This window comes from Podarcis melisellensis (assembly GCF_964234715.1).
Source record: "Podarcis melisellensis genome assembly, chromosome: 15".
Taxonomy (NCBI): Eukaryota; Metazoa; Chordata; class Lepidosauria; order Squamata; family Lacertidae; genus Podarcis; species Podarcis melisellensis.
This window is the reverse complement of record NC_138532.1, coordinates 15,386,899-15,413,367: the sequence shown is the minus strand read 5'-3', so window position 1 is coordinate 15,413,367 and position 26,469 is coordinate 15,386,899. Positions and strand designations below refer to the sequence as shown.

The 26,469-nt window shown below is 50.3% G+C and overlaps 1 protein-coding gene across 1 annotated transcript in view; it reads left to right on the top strand.

The window, feature by feature from the left end:
- DSCAML1 (DS cell adhesion molecule like 1) overlaps window positions 1-26,469 on the top strand; it is a 165,128-nt gene that overhangs the window by 124,390 nt on the left and 14,269 nt on the right. Inside the window, exons 10-19 of the mRNA XM_081890798.1 lie at window positions 914-1,033; window positions 1,368-1,544; window positions 11,724-11,923; window positions 12,230-12,326; window positions 13,208-13,336; window positions 14,831-14,998; window positions 16,316-16,386; window positions 19,403-19,643; window positions 21,409-21,555; window positions 22,627-22,782. Of these exons, the coding sequence (XP_081746924.1) occupies window positions 914-1,033; window positions 1,368-1,544; window positions 11,724-11,923; window positions 12,230-12,326; window positions 13,208-13,336; window positions 14,831-14,998; window positions 16,316-16,386; window positions 19,403-19,643; window positions 21,409-21,555; window positions 22,627-22,782 (1,506 nt within the window). The remainder of the gene's footprint in view (window positions 1-913; window positions 1,034-1,367; window positions 1,545-11,723; window positions 11,924-12,229; window positions 12,327-13,207; window positions 13,337-14,830; window positions 14,999-16,315; window positions 16,387-19,402; window positions 19,644-21,408; window positions 21,556-22,626; window positions 22,783-26,469) is intronic.

Below are 26,469 nucleotides of genomic sequence, written 5' to 3'. Positions count from 1 at the left end.
CTCTAGTAACCTTCTGAGTCAAGAAGAAGCTTCAGGTTGGCCACTGTGAGAGCAGAGCATTGGACTAGATTGGCTCCTCTTGGACCAGTCGAGCTACAGCCAGGCTCTTCGGATGTTCTTACCTATTGTGTTTTGGAAACTCTGGTTCTACCCTCTCATATCCAAGCACATGACAACAGTTTTTTGGTGACTCTGTGGCTTATTCCTCCACACTTCTGTACAGGTGCCTCTCTCTGTACATGCACACATATACCGTATTTTTCGCCCTAGACACCGGCCCATAGGACGCACTTAGATTTTTTTGGGGGGGGAATTCCGGGGGGTTGCGTGGAGCTGCGTCGAGCCCGGGAGCGCAGGCAGCTCTGCGCAACCCTCGGGAGCCCGGCGCGGCTTCGCACCAGGCTCCCGAGGGTTGCGCAGAGCTTCCTGCGCTCCCGGGCTCGACGCAGCTCCGACCCCTCGGTGCGCACCGACCCCTCTCGCTCTCCAGGCTTCAGCGAAAGCCTGTATTTGCCCCATAGGACGCACACACATTTCCCCTTCATTTTTGGAGGGGAAAAAGTGCGTCCTATAGGGCGAAAAATACGGTATGTGCCAACTAAAGAGGAGAGTGGAGTATCGCGTGATGTTTTCTTCACGATAACTTTCTAACCTCTTAGATGCTTTTGGATTCTTCTGGTGTTTTTCAAAATTGAAAGCTTAAGGTCAACCAGGTGTTGAGTTCTGCAAAAGCAGAGAAGGCATTGCCCAAGAGGTGGTTACGTCTTGTCTTTCAGACTGGTTAGGAGCTTTGAGGGCATGGGACTAGGGTGTGCGTGCATGTGGAAAGGAAAAGAAAAGAAAGATATGTCAGCAGTGGGTGGTGAGCTTGCTGTTCCTGGTGGTACTGATCTTTGGCACTCCTTCTCCACAGTCCCTCCTCGCTTTGTTGTCCAACCCAACAATCAGGATGGAATCTATGGCAAAGCAGGGGTGTTGAACTGCTCTGTGGATGGATACCCTCCTCCCAAAGTCATGTGGAAACATGCTAAAGGTACGTTGCTGGATATTTCCTTTCAATATTGCCCCCATGCATTCTCCCTTCAGGTTTGCTAATGGGAAGCCTCTACTGGTGGGGATTGAAATCATTCAACACATCTTCTCTAGGGGTTGCCCTCAGTAGGGGGCATGCTCAGGTATAGCAGCTGCTATATCCAAGGGACAGAGGGGTGTTCAACTCTGCCAGTGTTGGACTTGTTTAAGGGCTAGTGAGAGAGATTGTGTAGGCTCTGCTAGGCACAGCACAGAGGATCTCCAGAGGACCCCATGGCATCTACGGGTCAACCAAAAGCACTTACAGCATCTCTCACCCTTCTCTTTCCTCCCAGGCAGTGGGAACCCCCAGCAATACCACCCAGTCCCCCTCACCGGCCGCATCCAGATCCTGCCCAACAGCTCACTGCTCATTCGGCATGTTTTAGAAGAGGACATCGGCTATTACCTGTGCCAGGCCAGCAATGGAGTCGGTACAGACATCAGCAAGTCCATGTTCCTTACGGTGAAAAGTGAGTATGCCGGCTGGGCCTGTTCACCTGTCAGGGGTCTCAGTCCAAATAGATGCAGGTCTCCCGCAGGCCTTCTGCTTGGCCTTGGGCAGGACAGCCTGAGATCGCCTTCTCCCTCCATTGAAAATGGGTGCCAGTACTCTACCTTGGTGCCCATCAAGGGGCGAGGGCTGCTCCTGCTCCTACGGTGCTGTGGAGGCATCTGATTAACGTAGGGCTCTGAAACTCCATCCCTGGTCTCCTGAGGGTCAGGCTGGCATTGGGCACTTCCTGCACTGTCTGGCAGTCCTGACTTCTTGAACCCAGGAAGCTCCTTGTACCCAGCCCTGTCCCTCCCACTGGCTCTTTGCTAAGTTTACCTGCTTCCCTCCACGTGAACCCTGCACTGCTGCCTCTGCCAACGTGCTCCGTCTGCTGGCAGCTGCCTCTGCCTCTCTGGCTGTGAGCCAAGGGCTTGTCGCGGTGGGCCCCGCGTGTCTTGGCAGATTGGCGGCCTCTATATCCTCTGATTGCCGCCTGTGTTTGCACTGTGAGCTCCTTTATCATCACTTGCGGAGCTTGAGCTCTCCTCTGTGGGCTCCCGGCAGTCGATGTGCAAGGAATGGAGCGCTGGATTGATTCCTGTTCCCTTGGGGACCTGATTCCCTCACACGATCAAAAAACACTTTGTCCTTAATAAAAGCAGGCAATCAATCTACATCGTGGTGGTGCAGAGAGGAGGCAGGGCAGCCGTCTTGCTAATTCCCCACACGGTGGCCTGGAAGTGTTGTTAAGCAACCTCGTTCGTGATCGGATTCTGCCTGGGCCACCCTCGGCAGAGTCAGCAGTTTCCAGCTTCTCTCAAAGCTGCTGTAGTGAAGATAGGAGGACCCAAAGGCTGGGGGAGGCCTCTTAGGTGCAGAAAGGGGTGTTGGGTTCAGGAGTTGGCCCTTCTGCAGCAGTGGGGAAAATGCCATCCTGTGACAACAAGCTTCAGCTGCTTAATGGGGCTCTCTGGATAGCGGGCAGGGGGAGGTGAAGGCTGATGTTCATGAAAAGCAGGAGCCATGGTCAGACAGGTCCCTAAACAGGAGACCTTTTGCATCTTTTACTTGGTAAAAGATCCAGGTAGCAAGTCAAGGAAGGGGAAGGAGTGGCCCTTGGCTTCTTAACCCCTTTCAGGGTCACTTACCAGGCAGAGGGGAAACATGGATGGGATTGCTGTAAATGAGAGGGCCAGGTCTTTGAGTGACCCTGTTGCTGGATTTCATTTGTTACATGTGCTTTGTCCTTTTTGCTGTTGCTTTTATCATTAGGCACTGTGTGGTTTTATTGCACTGTTTTATATTTTTTCCTGGACACTGCCTTGGGAGGGCTTTCCCTGAAAGTCATTGGATCCGAAGGCATCCAGGGCCATTTTGACTGGCCTTCCAGGTGTTTGGTCCGTAGGGCTGCTGCTGCCCAGTTCACACTTCCCTTGACAGGGACCTGAGCAGTGCCCTGCAGACTCTTCTCTCTTGGGCTAAGGCCCAGGCCCAGCACTCCCTTGCTCAGGAGCTCCCCCTAGTCAGCAGGTGCACAAGGCAGGGTGTGCCTGGAGAGGTGCCCTCACTACTCTGTAAGCATAACTGATTGCTTCCATGCAATTTGAATTAATCTCATGCTTCAGGTGAAATGCAGCTAATCAGTGTAGACAAGAAGCTGAAACGGGTGCAATCAAATTAACATCACAGAGCTGGCACTTCAGAAAGCCCACCCTCTTCCCCTCCTTCCCCTTCCTCTGTTGCTGTTTCCATTTTCTTGCCGTTCCAGCCTGGGCTCAGGATGGAAGAACACCCAGAGCTGTGACAATTCCCTTTGTAGCCGCCTTATCTCAGCCCACCAAATGGGATCAGCCTCTTGTCTGCATCATGTTAACAAGGCACAGAAAGGAAGAGCTTGAAAGGAGAACAACGTTTTGCTTGGCGGGTGTGAAGGGAAGTGCTCTGGCGAGTGCCCTTTGCGGAGAGAGCTTTTACGGTGGGAATGGCCTGGTCCATTTCGGCCCGTGTTGCCTCATAATTGTTGGCATGGTTTCAAAATGGAAACCTCGCTGAGTGTGCTGCAAAACCCAACTCTCCTGGAAAGCAGACAAGTGAAGGGCTCCTTTCCGGGTGTTCATCCCTCTGCCCATTAACATGTGCAGCTCCCTACTGTAATAGTTGACCATCGTCTAGGGAATAATAATAATAATAATAATAATAATTATTATTATTATTTATACCCCGCCCATCTGACTGGGTTTCCTCCGCCACTATGGGCAGCTTCCAACAGAATATTAAAATACTATTAAACATTAAAAGCTTCCCTAAACAGGGCTGCCTTCAGATGTCTTCTAAAAGTCTGATACAGTGGTACCTCGGGTTACATACGCTTCATTTTACCTACGCTTCATATTACAGACTCCACTAACCCAGAAATAGTACCTCATGTTAAGAACTTTGCTTTAGGATGAGAACAGAAATCGTGCTCCGGCGGCGCAGCGGCAGCAGGAGGCCCCATTAGCTAAAGTGGTGCTTCAGGTTAAGAACAGTTTCAGGTTAAAAACGGACCTCCAGAACAAATTAAGTACTTAACCCGAGGTATCACTGTAGTTGTTTTTTCCTTTGACATCTGGTGGGAGAGCGTGCCACAGGGCAGGTGCCACTACCGAGAAGGCCCTCTGCCTGGTTCCCTGTAACTTGGCTTCTTGCAGTGAGGGAACCACCAGAAGGCCCTCAGCGCTGGACCTCAGTGTCCAGGCAGAATGGTGGGGCAGGAGACGCTCCTTCAGGTATACTGAACTGAGGCTGTTTAGGGCTTTAAAGGTCAGCACCAACACTTTGAATTGTGCTCGGAAACGTACTGGGAGCCAATGTAGGTCTTTCAAGACCAGTGTTATGTGGGATGTTCAGCAGCACCAAGGCCAGCCTTCTCAATTTCCTCGGTGCCCAAAGGCATTCCTGCTTTGTTGTCTGGGCAGTGTCTTGCTTGACTTCCTCGTGCAAGTCACTAACTCAGAGACAGCTGTCTGTCACACAGTCTCTCTCTCTGTCTTTGGCGGCAGCTGCTGCGACTGGTAGAACTACTGGAGACCTTGTACCTTCAAAGTGTAACGTGAGTGGTAGACCTTAAGGCGTCCTATAGGGAAGGAAAGGAGCTGGTAGCAGCTGTAGCTGTACCATTTGGAACTTGATGTTTGGGCAGCATGTCTGGCCTGGGAAGAAGAGAAGGCTTTGGTGGATGTACTCTATAGTGAGCTCCTCTGCACCAGTCAGGCTGAAAGCAGTTATGTGTGGGGATTGCAGATGAGTCAGTTATTTGGGAGCATCGTAAGCACCCCACCAAAAGTAGCGGCTGATATGTGGCCCCCTTTGCTGCTCCACTGTTAAGACTGGAGCCAACCCATCATACTATGGTCTGCTTACCCAGCCAATTGGGTTTGGGAGGTGGGACATCTACCGAAGAGACAAGGCAAGGCATCTTTCCCAAGGGAGGCTGCTGCTTCGGACCACTTGAAGTGTTGAACTGTTGTGAGGCCTAGCTCCAAGGGGGAGTGGCTGTGGCCCTCAGGCAGATCCAAGTGGGGAGAGAGGTTTCTGCAAAAGGCTGGCCTGCCCCCTCCAGGTATGTCTGCCCACACAGGAGAGCAGCTGGCTGGCTGCTTGCCATGCTCCTCTCTCCTCCTCTGGCAGTGCTGAGGTGGCACTGTGGGCATTGATCTGGAGCCTCAGACCTTCTCAAGACCAGGAGGGATGAAGAGTGGCTTTGTCCTCTTCATGCCTCCATCCATCCAGATCAAGATGGGGGTGGGGGCAAGTAGACTTGGTTTCCAGCCCCAGCTTCTTGGACCCTCCCCAATTCATGCCAGCTCTTGCCTGCTCCTTAAATGACATCTCATTCTTCTCAGCGGGCAGTGCCTCTCTTGTCGTTACAAGCCTGGCGGGGGGCAGGAATGCCAGAGCCGTTCATGCTCCTGGGTGGTTGCATGTACTGTGGGTTAAGTTGCTTCTGTTGACCTTTCCCCTCTCTGCCTTTTTCCTTAACAAAATTTAGAATATTTACATCTTGCCATTTTCTAAAGCTCTACCTGGATGCTACCCAGAGAAAAGGCAAAATATAGGCATTGCACAATGGGCAGCTAGCTTCTTTCAGGCTGAGGGCAACATTGATCCATGATCAACCTTCCTGGGGCCACTTGCTCAAAATAGCACTGCCAAAGTATAAAAGTGATTGTGGCTAATTATTTATAAAAGGGGTAAAAACACATTTTGATATAACAGAATCAGAGCAGAGGGCCAGCAGGAATGGCGACTTTTAAAAGGGGGAGGCAGGTTGGGAGGGTTCTGGGGGACAAGAAAAAAGTAGTATTGCAGTGAAAGTACCTCTTGCACCAGTGAGTAATATATATTTAAATAAATAAATAAAATGGGCTGATTTGGAGGTGCTGGTGTGGGTGGGCACAAAATCCTGTTGGCATCACAATATTGCAGTGGAGACCTATGAGATCAGAGATAGATAGATAGATAGATAGATAGATAGATAGATAGATAGATAGATGATAGATATTTTTGATAAATAAAAAACCAAAATGGCAGACACTAAACTCATTTTGTCTTCATGGCATCACTGCAGGTAACCCATAGAAGCAGTCAAGATTTAAGGAGCCACAAAGAACCTGCTAGGGGACCACATGCACTCTGCAGTTAGCCACTCCAGCTGTGGAAGCCAGCTAACCAAAAATTGTTTGTTAACATTTTGATTTTAAGATCCCCAGCAAACATCATCAAAGCAGGAGCAAAGGAGTAATTACTCATCAGTAAAAGAACAAGGAGGCAGAGTAAAAGTGAAATGAATCATCCTATTAAAAGTGTGGGAAAACTGAAACCATTTGGTGCCTCCAAGTCACCCAGGTCTGTGGTCCAGGGTGGCGGTGGCCCCAAAGCAATAGCTGTATGGAGGCTGCCCACCGTCCAGAGGACATTCTCCAGGCCCCTGTCAGGAACATTCTCCTCCGCCCATCAGTCCCAAAGGAATCCCTCCATTTCTCACCTTGATTCTCTTCCCTTGTGACTTTCGCAGAGCCATTTTTATTTTCCCTTGTGTTCCTTGTGACACCCAGAGGCTGCTGCTTTATTTCTGTTCTCATAAACCAGCTGGTGGCTTTTCCCTATTGCGAGAGGCTTCCTCCCCAACCCATCCCTTCTGGCTCCTCTGCACAGTCTGTGGCTGCATGCAGCATCTCCCTCTGCAGGCCCAGTTTTGTGTGGGGAGTTTCTGAGGCTGGGAGTCCATGCAGTTCCCCCTTACGCCCTCCACGGTGTCCACACGTCACAAACGGGAGTCGCCTGCAAGCCAAGCTTTCCCCGGCTGCTAATTGAATTCCATTGCTAGGGAAAGCAGAGGAGCCGTAGCTCATTAAACCCTCTTGTGCCCCATTAGAACAGTGTGTGTTGCCTTTGCGGATTGTCATTACCATATATTATGGCACTGTTTGTGTATGCCGTGCATTTTTAAATCTCTGCTCCCTGAGCCTGTTTGGCTGTGTGCTCGGCTCCCCACCCCAGTTCTCTTCGGCAAAGCAAGAGCCAGGAGCAAAAGCCACAATGGGGGCATTCGTGCGTGGCTGTGGTGCCTAGTGGGTAACTGCAAGTACATGGAGAAGCATCAGGGCAGCTCCAGCTGTGATGCTCCAGGCACTGGAAGGGCTGAAGCGGCCTTGTGGGCAGAGGAAGCTCCCCTGATGCTGATGTTGCACGAGCCGAGGGGGTGGGCAGCAGGGAGCTGATAGATGCAGCCCTCCCCAAAGCAGGCAGGAAAGAAGTGGGGCTGTGGGCCAGGAGGAGGTGCTGCCTCACTTGCCGCACCCACCACAGCAGCAGACTTTGGCCTGGCTTTCCATTCTCCTTGGATCTCCACTTTGCCTCTTTGCAGGTCAGGCCACTGAGGAGGAGGGCAGGAGGCTAGCCTGGGACGTATTCATTGAGTTAGTGATCACTTGCCGCTTTTGGGGGGGGCATAGCCCACCCAGCTCACAACATTAGCTATACAGTCATACCTCGAGTTGAAGTAGCTTCGCGGGGTGAGCATTTTCAGGTTGCGATCCTCGGCGACCCGAAAGTAACGGAGCGCGTTACTTCTGGGTTTCGTCGCTCGTGCATGCGCAGATGCGCAAAATTACGTCACACGCATGCGCGGAAGCGGCAAATCATGACCCGCGACGCGGGTTGTGTTCGCTTCAGGATGCGAACGGGGCTCCGGAACGGATCCTATTCATATCCAGAGGTACCACTGTACTAATACCCATGGAAATTAAATGTCAAGAGCAGCAATACTTGGTTTATTTGTCAGTTTATACCCCACCTTTCTTCAGAGCAGCTCAAGGTGAAGTACATTGTTCTCCATCTATTCATTTCACCATCACAATCCCTTTGAGGAAGAATTGTCTTAGGGGACAAATTCGCCCCCAAGTCCTAATCTAGCACTCTGAACTACTACACTGCGCTGTCTATCTGACACCATGCCGTTACAGCAATCCATTGCAACTCTTTTAAAATGAAGCAGATGAAAAGCTGCACTTGCGGAGGCTATCGCTGCTCTTGGGCTGCAGCCACATCTCTCTGAACTCTCCTTTCCTCTTGGGCAGAAAGTTTCTGTAGCTGGCAGGCAGCATCCAGGTGGGTGCGCCTGGGAACCCCGGCATCGATTGGGTTGCCCGCCAGAGTGTGGCGTCCAGCCGAGCTCCGTCTTGATTAACTGGAGCAGGAGGGTCATTAAAGGCTCGTTACTCCAGGAGGCCTGCCAGGAACGCTGCTCCTCAGCAGAACCTTTCCAAGAGCGGCTGTGCTTGTTGATGTGCCGGCTGCAAGGAGCAGCTCCTTGGCAGCAGGGAAAGGATTCTGGAGGGAGGAAGGGAGGGAAGCTGGGCTAGAGAGGACACTTCTCCTTTCTGCTCCTGTGCAGGTGGTGGTGACCCATGTGGAAGAAGAAGAGCATAAGGTGCTTCCTTCTGCTGAGTCAGTCCATAGTGCCACCTAGCTCAGAAATGTCTGCACCAGGGGTGGGGAGCCACCTGTGGCCAGTCTTGGTCTGGAGGCTATTTGCCCCAAACTGGGTGACGTCAGCTGGTGGGCAAAAGAGGGCGGGGGGATTTGGTCCTGCTGGGTGCATCTCCTACGGCAGCGGTTTTCAACCTGCGGGTCACCAGATGTTGTTGGACTACAACTCCCATCACCCCTGAGCTCTGGCCTTAAACACTCCTTTAAGTGGCTTTGCAATGTTTCCATGGTGGGGCACGGGCGAGTGGAGCCTGCTGCCCCAGGCTAGTCCTCACCACTAAAGCAATATCAGCCCCGGGCGGTGTCATGCTTGTGGCTGGTGGTGCTTGGGTACCCAGGGCTAGCCTGGTGCAGTGGGCTCTGTTCGCCTCCGCGCTCCACCCCCAGGGAGGATACGCACCCCAGGCACTGGTGGGACCTGCTCTGTCCTGTAGCCCTGCTTGATCAGAATGAGGGAGATGCCAGAGTTAGCATTGCCAAGGTTGCAGGTTCGATCCCTGCAAGGGTCAGCTGCCTATTCCTGCACTGGACTAGATGATCCTCAGGCTCCCGTCCAAGCCTTCAGTTCTATGATTCTTTAGGGGCTGCTTGGTTCCTTCTCCTTTCCTCCCCTCCCCAACACCCCAGCATCTTCGTCATCCTCCTCCTTGTTTATCAGGTGTTGGAGGGGGTGGAACAGATTTGGAAGCGCCCCTCCTTTGGCTTTTATTTAAATCATGGCCCTGCACATTAAATCTCCAGCATCTGCAATGCAAAGTCAGGCTGGCTTGTTGCTGTGAAAATCTCCCTCTGTATTCTGGCCAGGTTCCTCTGAGTGAATTATGCAAATCTCTGATGGAAAAATATTCCAGGGCACATCCTTGAGAGTGTAAAACCTTAGTCAATAATTCATACTCGCCTGTCTCTGGCTGCGGCTTTTTCTTCATTATAACTTGCGCCTGGTTATTTGTCTTTCACATTTTATTGTATATCTGGGTGTAATACTATGCATTATAAAATTTATCTGCTTCATTATTTTATGATCCCTAGTTGTATAATGCCAGGCAACGTCTCCACTTCTGGCTGCAGTGTTCAGCGCTGAAAGTCTCTGGTTGTTGGGGAGGTGCTTGGCCGCCTTGACAAAGCTGGTGATATTGTATCATGGAGACCGAGGAGCAGGAACCCCCCTACGTGTAGCACACCCCCCAACTGGGAATTAGAATGAAGTCTTAGTTGTTTATTTGTGCATATCCAAAGGCATCTGCAGCGACTCCCAGGTCCCTGTGCTCAGCCAAATGGGTGCAGTTCATGCTTTTTCTTTTTAAATATTTTTATTAGGAATTTAAACGAAACATATTAGCTTACAACATATCATCCTTGATCCCCCCCCCAATAAAACAACCCACCCTCCCCTCTCCCCCGATTTCCCTCAGTTCCAATCTCTGGTTTCTCTATAGATGCTATTCTCTGCATGTTACAAAATTGTATTAAATCCTTAATTTATCTGACTGGTTATTATCAATAAAAAGCTTGTGGATGTTTATTCAAAGCCTGCCAAGGAGTCCAGTTCGTTTTGTTGCTTCTTTAAATACTTTGTAAAAGGTTCCCATTCGTCTTTAAAATCATAGTTATCCTTGTCCCATAGTTTATGTGTCAGTTTTGCCAGTTCTGCATAGTCCATCAGTTTCTCTTGCCATAGTTCTTTAGTCGGGGTTTCCTTGTTCTTCCATCCTTGTGCTATTAAAACTCTCACCGCCATTATCACATACATGAAGATATTTTTCAACTTCCTTGGCAGCTCTTTTCCTACAATCCCTAACAGAAATGCTTCAGGTTTCTTAACAAAAGTTAGATGGAACATTTTCTTCAATTCATTGTATATCATTTCCCAATTTTTTAAATTTCATTACAATCCCACCACATATGGTAAAATGTCCCCTCCTTTTCCTTACACTTCCAACACATAGGATGCAGTTAATGCTTGTGCCGTGAGTGGGGGTGGAGGAAGAGTCCGCAGCTGGACTCCTGCCCCATCCCATTTGTTTGCTGGGCTCTTGCCCCTGGACTCCACCCCGCCACACACCTTGGGCCATGTTAGGGCCTGAGTGTCTCCCCAGTCTTGCCTTGGCTAGCCTGTGGAACCAGAATGGTGACATAGCAGAGGGTAAAGCTTGGATGTGGTTAGCGCTGTGGTCTAAACCACTGAGCCTCTTGGGCAGGGGTCGGCAACCTAAGGCCCATGGGCCACAAGCAGCCCATGGGGGTCATTTAACCGGTCCATGGACCCCCGCCACCCGCTCGGTCAGCTCCTGTGCGCCACGGTAAACCGGCACGGAGCAGAGCGGGGACTGCCTTCTGCAACGCTGGCCGGCTTCCCATTGGCCGCAGGAAATGGCGTTTACCCATGTGTGCGCGCGCACACACACTGGGGCCCACCGCAGCGTCTGCAGGACCGTGAACTTGGCCAAGCCACAAAAACTTTGCCGACCCCTGCTCTTGGGCTTGCCAATCAGAAGGTTGGTGGTTCGAATCCCCGCGATGGTGTGAGCTCCCATTGCTCTGTCCCAGCTCCTGCCAACCTAGCAGATCGAAAGCACTCCAGTGCAAGTAGATAAATAGGTCCCGCTGTGGTGGGAAGGTAAATGGCGTTTCTGTGTGCTCTGGTTTCCGTCACGGTGTTCTGCTGCACCAGAAGCGGTTTAGTCATGCTTCCCACATAACCCGGGAAGCTGTCTGTGGATAAACACCGGCTTCCTCAGCCTGAAAGCAAGATGAGCGCCGCAACCCCATAGTCACCTTTGACTGGACTTAACTTTTTCTATTTTAAAAAGCTTGGAGCATTGTAGGAGTGTGGTGGTGATGCTAGGGGTTGCTAGGGGTGTGGAGCAGCTGAGTATAGTCAATGGGTTTCTGGTCTGCCTAAAACCCTGGAGAGCAGCTCTGGACAAAGCTAGTCTTGCTGGTTAGCGCAGGCCAATCTGGGATCAATCCTTCTTTCCTGGTTTGTTGGAACTAGATTTTGCCTTCCTCCCCTGGCTCCCCCCGCCTTGACAGAGCACCCCTTTGCTCCACCTTCCTCAAGCCCCTCTCTAATTGTACAACACACACCAGTGCCCTGGTCTTCTGTTTCTTCCTCTTCTCACAGTCCCTGCCATGATCACCTCTCACCCCAACACCACCATCGCCATCAAGGGGCAGGCCAAAGAGCTGAACTGCACCGCCCGCGGAGAGCGGCCCATCATCATCCGCTGGGAGAAAGGGGACACCGTCATCGACCCAGATCGCAACGTCCGATATGCCATCGCCACCAAGGACAATGGCGACGAGGTCATCTCCACACTTAAAGTGAGCAATGGGTTGTGGGGTGGGTCGTGTTGGGTATCTTGTCATTGCCTGTAGGGCCTAATGATCCTGGCTGATTCCCATGGCAAACAGGGAGTGGCTGCTGAGAGCATCCCGCCACCCCGGTTCTCTGCAAGGTGCTGCCTGGCCAATGTGGAAGAGTTCCTTTCTGATCCAGTCGGAAGGAAAAGGGCTTTGCTGGGAGGACAAGTGTACCTATGAGTTGGGGCATGGGAAGGAGATTGCAGCCTTTTCAGGTCTGCCCTGCACAGACGGGGCTCGTTCTGAGAGAGAGTGTCTTGTCCGCAGCTCAAACCAGCTGACCGCGGGGACTCCGTTTTCTTCTCCTGCCATGCAATCAACTCGTATGGTGAAGACAGAGGTCTCATTCAGCTCACTGTCCAAGGTATTGTGTTTCCAGTGGAGCTACTCTAGTGGGTATTTGAGAAGGAGGGGGAGGGATGAATCTGTCACCTTCAGTTTTGCATGTTTCCAGTCCTGACTTGACTTTCTGCATCTCTTTATGATTCATTTTTTTAATGTCCTCATGAAAATTCATCAGCGTTTTGATGCAAGTCATTTTCCCTAATACACTGCATTTTTGTATGCTATTTTCACTAATTATGCATGTTTATGCATGCTGTCCATTAATATACAATATTTTTTTTGGTTTGAGAACTGTTCTGCAAAACATATATTGTTTTGGGAAGTGTGAATTTATTCTATGTATGTCTGCGTTCGTGTGAGAGGGAGAGAGAGAGTACATTAAAAAAAAAGACTTTCAGAAGAGCACCAGTGAGAAAATGGCACATTCTTCTTTGCGCAGGCCATCAAGATTGCAACCACCCATTGCAGTCCTTTACTGATAGTAGTTTTGTAGCGCTACTGTTGCCTGTTCAACAGAATGAGAAACATCAAGGAATACCAATTTCTAATTTCCTGCTCACATTCTTTTTCCTCTGTGACCTGTGGAAAGAACTTGAGCACAGCTTCTGTGTGTGTGTGTGTGTGTGTGTGTTTGTGTGCCCAGCCTTTTACGTAGACCCAGAGCCAACCCAAAGCAAGATATGAATGAGTAGTTTACAAGTCAAGGGGTGGAGAGAACCTCTTAATTAACGTGGTGGAAGTGGTGCTATTCTATGGAGGCTAATATTGCTTGATCAGCCCCCGCTTCCTTTCAGGAGGCGGATGGGCAGTCAAGCCTAGCAAGCAGGCAGAACTCTTCTGGGACTGGGTGACCAAATGGGTTGTATTTCTCTTTCTGATCCCATGTTTCCCCCCTTGCAGAGCCACCAGACCCTCCCGAGTTGGAGATCCGGGAGGTGAAGGCCCGGAGCATGAATTTGCGCTGGACGCAGAGGTTCGATGGCAACAGTATCATCACCGGCTTTGATATTGAGTACAAGAACAAGTCTGGTAAGCTGCTCTGCTTCTTGCAGAGCCATGAGTGTGCTTGGGTGCAAAGCGCCGAATGATGAGCTTTGTTTCTGCTTTGAAGAAGTAGTCTAGCACACAACTTGTGTGTGCTTCAGGAAGCTTCGCAAACCTCATCTCAGTCATATTTGCAAGAAATGCTGTTGTTACATTTATTAGCAGCAGCGCTACGGAGGGAGGGGTGAAGTTTGGAGAGAGAGGCTTGCCTTGAGACCAAAGTTGAATTCAAACTGGGGGCTTCTTGAATTCAAACTGGGGGCTTCTTGCCTTGCATTGGTGTTGTAGGATGCTGAGTAAGATGAGGACAACTGAATAATGTTGACGATAAAAAAGTGTTGTTGGAAAACTGCGTAGCAAAAGCCCCCTTCCACCACCCCCTCATCCCATAGAACAGCGGTTCTCAACCTGTGGGTCCCCAGATATTGTTGGACTACAACTTCCATGATCCCTGAGCTCTGGCCTTGCTAGCTAGGGGTGATGGGAGTTGTAGTTCAGCAACATCTGGGGACCGACAGGTTGAGAAAGTCTGCCATAGGACATAAACTGGATCAAACCAAATGGTGCCATTTGGTCCAGCATCCTGTTCTTACAGTTCTTACCTCTTCTGGGAAGCCCCCTAGCAGGACCTGGACGCAACAGCAGCGCTCTCCTCCCTTGCGATACCCAGCAAAGCGTACTGACAAAACTGTTGTGACATGTCGGGAAAAGGTGCTTAAATTTTCCAAAGAATACCTCCAGCTGAGGCAGCCACTTGGCTTTGCAACCCAAGCCCTTGCTGCCCAGGAACCATCAGAAACAGGCGCCTGTGTCTTAAAAGCAGCATCTCTGTTTTACCAAAGCTGCTGGTTCCTGTATAAGCAGTGGTGGAAATCTGCTCTGGCACCACACCCTCCTTCACGACAATAACCAGCGTCTACCTCCCCCACTCCTCAATGCCATTGCCAACCCAAGGGGCCATGGGGGGGGGGCAAAGAGTGCATTGGGGCAGCTGGAGAAATCGGGGGCGAATAATGAGGGGGTGGCAAGGCCACGGAGGGTGTTGAAAGTAAGGATGAGTAGCTGTATTGGATCTAGGACAATCGGGGTTTAAAATCACATGGCTGTGAGTGGATCAGACACCCCACTTCACACCTTTGCTCTCAAATAAGCAGAATTAATAACATCCGCAACGAAAAGAATGTGTACAGTACTTTCAAATGTTCAAAGAAACCCCTACAACATCCTTGTTCTAACCTTTGCAACAAACCTGTAAGGCATTTGTCCATTACCATATCATTGTTTTGGATCTCCTCGTTTGCAAACACAAGGAGAAGCAGGGGCCACTGCCAAGTCTCACCCCCCCCCCCCAGTGCATCACATCAAACCGCCAGTTCTGGTCATAGGGGAAGGCAAGGAGCTCAGCACATGCAACTCTGCTATACATCTGGGTGTGAATGGTGGGCTGCCCGTCCCTCACTAGTTCCCTCTTCCTTCCAGATTCTTGGGATTTTAAGCAATCGACTCGCAACATTTCCCCAACTATTAACCAAGCCAACATTGTGGACCTCCACCCGGCTTCCGTTTACAGTATCCGCATGTACTCCTTCAACAAGATTGGCCGCAGCGAACCCAGCAAGGAGCTGACCATTAGCACTGAGGAAGCAGGTACTTTCCGTCATGCCTCCTTGGCAGGCCTCAACCTGCCTGTCTTCAGCTTGCAGCTCACTCTCTAGACCCCCACCCACCCACCCTGCACAGCTTGCTGTAAACTCAAACAGGTAATCAATACGGTGACCCTGGTGATGGGGGAAAGGTGGGAAAGAGGGAGGATGAACCCAAGATTAACAACAACAACAGCAAAGCCACTTCCGCCCTTTGAAGGAGGTGGAGTTGCGGGCTTCATGTCCCCACCACATGCGCGGCAGCTGGAGCCCAACCCTGTGTGATTGGGGGGATTCCTGGCTGCGTCATCCCCTGGCCAGCCAACCGGCTGGCTCTGGGGGCGTGGTCTGCCCTACTTAAGGCAGGACGCGGCTGGGGATCTCCCTCTTTCCCCACCTGTCAGCTGTTCCTGCTCCCAACAGAATATTAAAAACACAATAAAACATGAAAAACTTCCCTAAACAGGGCTGACTTCAGATGTCTTCTAAAATAGTTAGAAGATAGTTTTTTATTTCCTTGACATCTGATGGGAGGGCGTTCCACAGAGCAGGCGCCACTACCGAGAAGGCCCACTCTCTGGTTCCCTGTAACCTCACTTCTCACAATGTGGGAGCCGCCAGAAGACCCTGAGAGCTGGACCTCAGCAGGATCCTTGCTTTAGTCACAGAACTCTTCTTCCTGCTCTGTAGAAGGTTCAGCATTTGGAGAGCACATTTCCTGGCCCCGTGAACGCTGACCATGGTCCTGGCTATGCTGAAAGGAGGCTTCTCCTTTTGAACAGAGTTATCACCATTGCTTTTCTGATTAAGAATCCTGGGACACAATGTCACCCTGAGAAGTCTTAGCTGCATCACAAGACTACAGCAGTAGGGTTCTATGTAGGAATTTTCAATCTACTTTTAGGGTTTTTTGGGTGTGTACACACCACCCGCCACTTTCTGGTGCTCATTGGTCATGCTTGCAAATTATGTGACATGAGGCAAACACACCAATGCCTAAATGTCCAGTGGCAGTTGTTGCCTGTGCAAATAATATTTAGGAGGACATTCTGCTTCTCAGCCATACAGAGTAAAGCCTGCGGAAAAACAATAACAGAAACTCTTTTGGTGCCTTGTTATGGCAGAGGCTTTTGTGGATGAAGCAGGTTCTAGTTCACTGAAGTTCATTGTGCCTTAATAAAAGTACTTCTCAGCTGCTTAGTGTTTTTTCTTCTTCCAAATTTCTAAGTGGTGTACCAACAATACAAAGCACCATAAATAAGTAAAAGCATGTTGTTGTTAAAAACAAGGCATCTTTGTGACTCCGCCTCTACTTTCACAGCTCCAGATGGTCCCCCCATGGATGTCACCTTGCAGCCCATGACATCCCAGAGCATCCAGGTCACTTGGAAGGTATGTGCATGTTCAGATGCTAGTTACTTATTCGAATCATTTACTATGTGGATGTCAGGGCTGGTTCAGCTGCATGTCAGCACGGAAACTCAGAGACGAGTAGTAAAGTTGACTATTCAAGGAAGCAGAGAAACCTAAAGTGAGACTCGCCCTGGTAAAGAAGTTGCCAGAGCTGGGGATCTGGGCCTCCCACTTTGCCCTAAGTCTCCTCCCCATCCAGCTGTTTCCCCTGCAGTCTTAAACTCCTATGGGGAGCCCCCCCACCCTGACCCTCTGTGTTCATTCTTCTGCTACATGCAAAAGTCTCCGAGACCTTGGAGTCAAGAGGAGAGGCGAGTAGAATACAATAGGACTGGCAGGCTCCGGTCAATCTGTTGCAGCCTCAGCCCCCACCTCCTCCTCAGCTGTCTGTCCTGTACCTGCCGTGCTTTCTGCCTCTTCTTCCTCTCTCTCACTCAAGCCTGTTGCTTGTTCAGTATCCAACCATTCCTCAATGTATAGCCACTCCCTGACAAAGTCTGGCTGCTATAGGGGTGGTGGTGGAGTTGTTTGTGTGAATTGTATGTGCTCATATGAGAATGTTCATGATTTCTATGAAATGTTAATGATATGATGCATTTATGTTTATGTTTTTAAATGTAAGGGAGACCTTGGTAACAAGCAACTAATAAATATGTAGGATGCTCCCTTTATTTCAACTCCCATTGCCTGTTGCAGAGCAGAAAGGGAGGTGATCTGCTGTGCCATCTTCCTGTGCTGGCTAGGCTTATGCTGACGAGAAGGAAGTCATGCTAGGGGTGTGTGTGAAGGTTTCATAAAGAGCCTCCAGCCCCGTTTCTGTCTGCATTGAGGCCAGGACTGGGACAAATGTCCCCCCAAGCTCTAAGGCTTACGCGGGGGTGACCCACTGAGCTCATGGCTGAGTGGAGGACTCAGGGCCTCTTTGGACCATAGTCCTGCACTCTGCCTTCATGGCAGACTTGGCCTGGATGACCTCACTGTGGAGGTAAGCCACCAGGCAGGTATCTCACCTTTGCCAGATTCTCATTCTTCCACAGATTTTTTTTTTTGCATGTGGAACCAGGGCAAGGTTGGAGCAGAAGGCGAGGACAGAAATGTTAAGCTTTGAGTTGCCTGCCTACAACATGCTCAGGCAAAGGTCGATAAAATTTAGGCTCTGATTTATTTTCCAGAAGCTGTATAATGAAAAATAAAATTGATTAGCGAGTTAGGAATCAAAATGAAGCGGCCAGTCGGTAAATTTAGGGTCCCAGCATCTCTTGCTTGCTTCCGCCTCTCCAGTGATGAAAAACAGATTAATGAAAAATAAGATTCACTTGAAGCATAAGTCACTCTGCTTTAAGGTTGTTTCAACAAGATGGATCACTCCAGCTTTGTAACATAAATTTGCAATCAGCCCTATTGATTTGTTAATGCTTCAAAGAAATATTGTTAAGATCGATTTAGACCTGGTCTTCTGCATTTTTAAGGCCGGCAGACTTGGTTGTGTTTGGGATTTTGTGTGGGGTTTTCCCACCTCCAATCCAAATCATCCAGTTTTGGAACAACTTCTGACGAAATGGAGCCTTTAGCTTCATCAGCCCAGTCCTATGAAATATTCTGCCAATAGGGATTCTGTTTCGATTTTTAAACACCTTCTGAAAACTCATCTATTCCTTCAACTTTCCTTGATAGTTAGCCAATGATATCTGACTTTAATTTTTTAAGTGTTTTTATTTTATCTAGATACTATTGTAAAAGGGTGGTGCTGTGGTCTAAACCGCAGAGCCTAGGGCTTGTCAATCGGAAGGTTGGCAGTTCAAATTCCCGTGCAAGGGGTGTGCTCCCGTTGCTCAGTCCGAGCTCCTGCCCACCTAGAAGTTCAAAAGCACTTCAAGTGCAAGTAGATAAATAGGTACTTTGGTGGGAAGGTAAATGGCATTTCCATGCGCTGCTCTGGTTCGCCAGAAGCAGCTTAGTCATGCTGGCCACATGACCCGGAAGCTGTCTGCGGACAAACGCCCGCTCTCTCGGCCTATAGAGAGAGATGAGCGCGCAACCTCAGAGTCATCCCTGACTGGACCTTACGGTCAGGGGTACCTTTACCTTACTATTGTAAACCACTTAGGATATAGAAGTATATAAATATTTTAATAAATAACATAAATGAAATTTCCTATGAAGTGCACCCTCTTTACAAGCTAATCAGAGACAGTTTTCATCCTGTGTGTCTTTAACATTAGTATTATTAAGACTATTTATCATTAGTGTGTGAGTGCAGCTCACTGAGAATCTAAAGCATAAACAGTTGTTTTCCCCCCTAAAATACGAGGCTGACTAAGGGTAACCCTAGCAAGTGATTCAGAAAGAGCCAGATGCTGGAGAGTTTGGCTCAATTAAAGACTCTGGCCATTATTCAGAGGGGGCCACTTCAGAGGGCTGGATGCCCCACACGGCAGCCTGGAACTTAGGGCCTTTCTGCCTCAATCACCAATGGGACCGTATTTGCAGGATGTCGCCACTGCTAATGAAAAACAATTCTAAATTCGCAGAATGCATTTATTATGTGTGCTTCATACCAGAGGCTGAGTTATTTTCCAACTTTTTAAGTCCAGACTGGGTTCTGGAAAGAGAAGCTCCTACCCACCCAAAACCTGCAGGCTTGCAGGTTGTCCTGGAAAACTCTTCTGCCCTCTGCCCTCCTACCCCACCCACTACTGCCCCACAGTATTTCTATGCCAGGGTTCAGCAATCTTTTTCAGCAGGGGGCCGGTCCACTGTCCCTCAGACCTTGTGGGGGGCCGGACTATATTTTGGAGGGGGAAAAAAGAACGAATTTCTATGCCCCACAAATAACCCAGAGATGCAGTTTAAATAAAAGGACACATTCTACTCATGTAAAAACATGCTGATTCCCGGACTGTCCGCGTGCCGGATTTAGAAGCAGATTGGGCTGGATCTGGTCCCTGGGTCTTAGGTTGCCTATCCATGCTCTCTGCCCTCTCTGCCTCTGCAGGCCCCTAAGAAGGAACTCCAGAACGGGGTGATCCGCGGCTACCAAATTGGCTACCGGGAGAACAGCCCTGGGAGCAACGGGCAGTACAGCATTGTTGAGATGAAGGCCACAGGGGACAGCGAGGTCTACACCCTTGACAACCTGAAGAAGTTTGCCCAGTATGGTGTGGTGGTGCAGGCCTTCAACCGTGCAGGCACTGGCCCCTCGTCCAGCGAGATCAACGCCACGACGCTGGAGGATGGTGAGTGCCCAGAAGTCCCCGGGCTCTTCTGAGGACCTTTTTCTCCTTGTCTTGGGAAAGGCCAGGGTTTGTATGAGGTGTCACAGCACTTCTCCACTTGCACCTGAGGTTGCAGTATCCCCGAAGGTTTCCGCAGTCTGTCGCGCACCTTCATCCAAGCCGCGTGATAAAAGCGCCGACTCTCAGATTTCAGCTCAACTCCAGTCTCCCAGCTCCAGCATGTGCAAGCCTCCTCTTTGTCCCATTGTTTGAAGAAGGTGGGACTTGGAGGAGCACTGCACCTGGTCTTCTCAACCCACTCTTGATTGGCAGGGGGCTTCCGGATGCTTGCAAATGTGGGGGTGAAAAATGAACCAGGAGGGCAAGCCAAGCCACACGGTTGGTCTCGCTAGCTGCAAAAGCCATCTGGTCATGCGGCTCTTTGCTCTGCCAATGCTGATCTAAATCCACGGGCCGTGAGGTTAATAATAATAATAATAATAATAATAATAATAATAATAATAATAATAATAATAATAATAATAATTTATTATTTATACCCCGCCCATCTGGCTGGGCTTCCAACAAAATATTAAGATACCGTAATACATCAAACATTAAAAGCTTCCCTTTTGCTGGTGATGGCTGAGGGTGCGGGGAGGCACTTAATAGCAGGTAGCACATTATAAACTATCCTGTGTCTTCACTGTGGTCAGATAACTCCTTTCTCATATGGTTGTCAGTTTTGAGCATAGAAGGGATGGTGTGCGCAGAGGCAGGTGTGTCTCCAGTACTGTGGCTGGTTTTCTGTGGCCCCTGGTCCCCAGAAGGCATCTCTGGCTGTCCTGTGTGTGTACGTACACACTTCTTTCTGATTGGCTGGCGGCTGGGCTTCCTGAGCCAAATGGCTCCTCGTTTCTCTTGGGCATGCTGATCAGTGGCGCAGCCTTTGGGAAAGGCGGCTCTTGCAGCTGCTGCCTCTGCTGCTGCTGCTCCTCCTCCTCTTCTTCCCAGGATTCTTCCATGAAGCACCTCCTCCGGGGTTTCGCCAGGGAGAGATCAGCACTGGCCTTGGAGTCATTTTAAAAGCAACATAAAAGTTTCTTCCTCCATTTGCTCAGCAGTTTTTCATACTTAATTAAGGCCCTCATTAGCCTGTCAGAGCACGATCATTTCCTGGCTAGATTAGCACTCCTCCTGGGGTATTCAAGGGTCCCTGTTTTAGCAATAGTGTCTTTCCATAATTATATTACCTTCATTTTGTTCAAACGGACTCTCTATTAGTTTATAGCACCCGGCCCCTAATTACACGGTGCTTACAGTTTTACACCTAAGTAATATGAAACAATAATCATTTTCAAAGCAGATCATTAGGATGATGTATCATCATTTAAATGCTCATAAAAATTAGAGTTCTGTCTTTGGGGGCAGTGGGATCTCATTACCTTCATCCCGCTTGCTTGCCTTCCTTGCTCCGTCTTTCGTTCTTTTCTTCCTTCTCAAGGTTTCTCTCAAAATTTGGGGTGGGGTGGGGTTTGTAAAAATATATATGCCAGTGGATGAGCTGTGACATTGGCACAAGCACCCAGCGGACTTCTGGAACTTTTGGGGGGCTGTTGTTGCAAATGAACGAGTTGCTGAGGAGCGAGAAGGAGGAGCCCCGCAGGTGCAACCCTCTCCTCTGAATGACGGGTGCCAGGGAGGAGGAGCTGCCTGAGCAGTGTTGGCAGCAGCAACAGGGATGTAGGGTTGCACTCCCTTCCCTGACCCACCTTTCTCTTCTCAGTGCCCAGCCAACCGCCTGAAAATGTGAGGGCCTTGTCCATCACCTCCGACGTGGCTGTGATCTCCTGGTCGGAGCCGCCAAGGAGCACCCTCAACGGTGTCCTAAAGGGATACCGTGTCATCTTCTGGTCTCTCTACATGGATGGAGGTGAGTTGGCAATGCCACCCTCTCAGAGCCTTTCAGAGGTCTCTGTCTGCAGAACAATAGTGGTGGTGCACGACTCTCACCCCTAGTAGGATTCTTATACACAAAGGCCCTCATTCCTTCTAGGCTTTGTGCCAGTAGAACTGGCTACAAGGGGAGGCGGGGAGGGAATAGGGGACCTATCTGCCTTCTCCTTCCTCTGTACCTCCAGCACCTGAACCTGATGCGCACACCTCCAGGCACAGCAAGCGCAGGGTAGCTTGGAACTCACTGCACAAAAGGTTCAGAGGCTGTGCCTGAGTTGGAGCTTTTCAGGTGACAACATGGCATGGCCTGGCATCTACAGAGCCTAGGGCTTGCCGATCAGAAGGTCAGCGGTTCAAATCCCTGCGACGGGGTGAGCTCCCGTTGCTTGGTTCCTGCTCCTGCCAACCTAGCAGTTCAAAAGCACGTCAAAGTGCAAGCGGATAAATAGGTACTGCTCCAGCGGGAAGGTAAACGGCATTTCCATGTACTGCTCTGGTTTGCCAGAAGTGGCTTAGTCATGCCTGCCACATGACCAGGAAGCTGTCTGCGGACATACGCCGGCTCCCTCGGCCAATAAAGCGAGATGAGTGCCGCAACCTCAGAGTCGTCTGCGACTGGACCTAATGGTCAGGGGTCCCTTTACCTTTACCTTTAGGAGTGATCTCATTTCCCTTGGAAGTGTGGCTGCCTGATGGCTACCTGCCCACCTTGCCCCCTGCAAGGCCTGCCAGCCTTGAATCTACACACCTATAAACTTCCCAGTCAAAGTGATCAGAGGCACCTTTCATAGAAGAAAGACCAATCTAAAAGATGCTCACTGTTTTCATTAATATATATCCAATTGGAACAAGGGGTGCGCTTCATTCTGTGCTTGCTGTGGAAAGGCTGTGCAGGAGTTCATGTTGGCATGCTCTGCCAGAGGATCACTGTTCTTCTCTGCGGTGCCCATCCACCCGGCTGTGTGGTGCTGGACTTCAAGCTGGACACTCGTGTGCTCCCAGCCCCTGAAACGTCTGTGGGCCTGACTTCTTTCTCCTTTCCATACAGAGTGGGGGGAGATGCAGAATATCACCACTGTCCGGGAGCGAGCAGAGCTGCGTGGCATGGAGAAGTTCACCAACTACAGCGTGCAGGTCCTGGCTTACACCCAGGCTGGTGACGGTGTCCGCAGCAACGTGCTCCACATCCAGACCAAGGAAGACAGTGAGTGCTGGACTCTGAATGTGTGTGTGTGTGTGTGTGTGTGTGTGTGTGAGAGAGAGAGAGAGAGAGAGAGAGAGAGAGAGAGAGATTGAGATTGAGAGATTCCTGGATGTGGCCATAGCTTCTCTTCATTGGCCTCCATAGAAAAGTCGTGGCAGCCTGCTGCCCTCTGCTGGCTGCTGCCTGTCCATGCAGCTTCTTGTTTATCAGAGGTAGACAATGGTGCCTTGCTCTGTATGTGTCTTGTGTCATACCCTCCAACATTCCTCCAATGAAAATAGGGACGTCCCGTTCCATAATGATAATTTCGCTATTTATACCCCACACATCTTACTGAGTTGCCCCAGCCTCTCTGGGCGGCTTGCAACATATATAAAAACAATGTCCCAATAAAAATAGGGACATTCTATTCAATAACCTCCAACATTTCTCTGCTGAAATTAGGGGTGTCCAAAGGAAAAGCGGGACATTTCGGGATCAATTCAGAACCTGGGATGGCTTCTCTAAATCAGGGATGTCCCTAGAAAATAAGGACACTTAGAGGGTATGGTGTGTGTGTGTCAAATTGACTTGTTGCTCAGTTCTGTCTCCCTCCTGCCCCAACCTGTCCTCTGCTGAAGAGATGCTGCTTCTTATTATTGCTGCTACTACAATTATTATTAATTTTCTGCAGGCCAGGAAAGAATGGGAAATTTCAGGTAGCTTCCAGGGTCCACTTCTTTCAGAAAACCTCAAAGCAGGTGGACAAAGCTTATTGCCATCCTTGGCTAGTATGTGCTCTCCACCCCGCACTTCCCTCCTCCCTAGCAACTTTATGCTAATAGTGTGTGTTAATTAGAACTGAGAGGGTTGAGCTTGGAGTGTGAATGGAAGTGCCAGAAGCCTGGTGCAGGTTGAATCCAAGAAAGGAGGAAAGTGTGATTGCCATTTCCCTCACCTTCGCTGCCAGGCATGGAGAATGGATCTCCTTCTGGCAAGAGAGAGCAAGGGGTCTCACTGGGACTCTCCAAGCACTGCCAGGTCAGTTGCCTCTGCTGGCTGCAGGTGACACCCTGCGGGGAAGCAGAGGGCGCACACCTTCGCTTTCTTCAGGACAGCTGAGACTCTGGCCTGCAGGGCAGCATGAAGAAGGCCTTGAGGGGAGGGTGGGATAGCCAAGGGAAATAAGTGGTTAGAATTCATCGTTGGCAGGATGGATGGGTATGGGGCACCATGGCTTTCATGATTTTGAATTTTGCAAGATCAGCCCATTGTGTGTCGCAGAGGGATTGGCTGTATCTGAGAAGGGCTAAGCAGAGTTTTTCTTCACCCAGGTGTGGCTCAGGGTTTTTGCTCTTTTCCTGTTCAAGTGGGGATGATCCACCGTGTGGACAAGTCACAGGGACCTTCATTGGGGCTTCAGCCAAAGGGCAGGAGCCTGGGAGCCCTTGCCTGGGAACAGCAGTCTGAGCCACTATAGTGGGGAAGATGCTAAATGGAGGAGGGCTTTTTTCTGCTTCTGCCAGGTGCTTCCTTTTGTCCTGCTTGGAGCCTCTTGCCAAGTGGGCTGCAACGAGTGCCCTGCCCTGAAGTCTTGGCTTCCTTCTGCTGCTCTCTGGCCCCTTGCTCCACCCAAATGGCAGGCAAGGCTGGAGTTGTAGGTTTTGTCTTGGGCCTTCGCCAGCCTCACTCCCTTCCACCGCCACCCCCTCCCCACCGCCCACATCTCCATATCATGGAGTGGTTGAGTGGCTTAAGTACCACCCCTTCCTCCCCAGCTGGATCATCCCAGTCAGCTCGGGTCTCAGTGCCCTCATTTAAAATTAAAATCTGTCTCATTCAGCCTCAGCCATGAGACTGAAGCGCCTGCTTCTGCCAGAACAAATTGTGTCACTGTTTTCTCTCTGCACCCCCTCTTCTGCCCTTGGTCCTCCTGGGCTTCTGCTTCTGCCTGAGCTTAGGTGCGTGAGCTGAGCTGGAAGTCGGACTTGGTGGCGGGGCTGCATGAACCAGATGCTCTGCATCTTCAGAGTCTCTTCCCCCATCCAAAGAGGGACTGTGGGGCAGCAATTGGGGAGAGAACAGCAGCAGAAGAGGGCAGGGGATGCGCCACTGAGAGCAACTCCTAGTCCATGGGTAGGCAAACTAAGGCCCAGGGGCCGGATCCGGCCCAATCGCCTTCTAAATCGGGCCCACAGACGGTCCGGGAATCAGCGTGTTTTTACATGAGTGGAATGTGTCCTTTTATTTAAAATGCATCTCTGGGTTATTTGTGGGGCATAGGAATTCGTTCATGCCCCCCCCCCCAAAATATAGTCTGGTCCCCCACAAGGTCTGAGGGACAGTGGACTGGCCCCCTGCTGAAAAAGTTTGTTGACCCCTGCCAACAAATAGGGATGCTAGGACTGTCTGGGTTCATGTGAACACATTACCCAAATTAGACAATACACGCATGTCTGCTATGTGTACCTCTGGGGTTGCCTGCAATGTCTTTTTTTCTTTTCTTCCAAAAAGAGAAAGTTAGGGTAGTAGAGCTCTTGCATATTGCAGGGACCATTGCAGGGATATTTGCAGGAGCAAGCGGGTGTGGCCCTCCTTTACCTGCCAGGCATCCCTTTGTCGGCCTCCTGCCGGAGCTCAGACAAAGGGTTTTGTCCTTGTTGCACTCTTCTCTTGGCCCTCTCTTTAGTGGAGCTGCTGGGGAGTCAAAGCAGACCCCGTCCCGGGCATGCTGCACTTCCCAGGCCTTCTCCCGGTTGGCTGCTTTAAACACCTGGCATCCTCCTTAACAACCAAGAAGCTCAGCAGGAAAAACTAGCAGGATCCACCATTTGAGGTCCAAGCAGATGGTCAGGGGTTTGTTGTAGACCAAAGGAGATAACCACCAACTTCAACTGAGGACATCTCTAAAGAGGGGTGGCCAAATTCTTGGAACACATGGGTATTAAGGGTGTGCCTTGCAAGAAGCCTGGGCATGTGGCATGAGGGATAAAATCTCAGGAATAAAATCTTTGGGGAAGGGCCTGGGAATGAGTCCTGCAGCCCCTGTGGATAACTCTGGGGGTGCCGCCTCTGCTGTCTTGTGCCCTAGAGGTGAGGATGAATTCCTGTCCTGTCATTTGTTTCTGCTGGATGCTGCCAAGGGTCCTTCTGCTAGAGAAGCAGCTAGGAAGGGCATTTGTTGATCATTCTGTCCTCCCACTTGGAAAGGCACTGCTGTTTTGCTCATTCCCAGTCCCCCGTTTGCTTAGCCAGTCCCAACAGAGACTCAGGAATGTCCCGCCAGAGTTCCAGCCTTCCTACATCCTTTGCCAGAGCAACCACATCTGTACTGTTTCCCCACAAATGGGTCTCTGCTGGGCTGCTGGGGCAAAGGCTGTTTGGACAAGCAGATGGTCTGTGGCTGATTGGCACGAAGAGATCCAAGAGGACGGCTGTTCACTCGCTTGACCATTCCCTGCCTCCTCTCCTTGCCCAGGTCAGCTGGTGCACAGATGCATTTTTTGAAGTGGGGAGCTCTGGTGTGCTCGTACTCCGCACATCATGTGGGAGCGGATTGTGCAGTCAGAATTCGGCATCCTGAGCATCTTGTGGCACTGCTGAAAAAAAGCACCTGCTTGGTGGAGCTCCACATTCTGGCACTTGAATCTGTCCTTTTAAATGTGTTTGTAGGAGGGGGTGGTGGTTTTGAGTTCGTTTTGCTTTCCT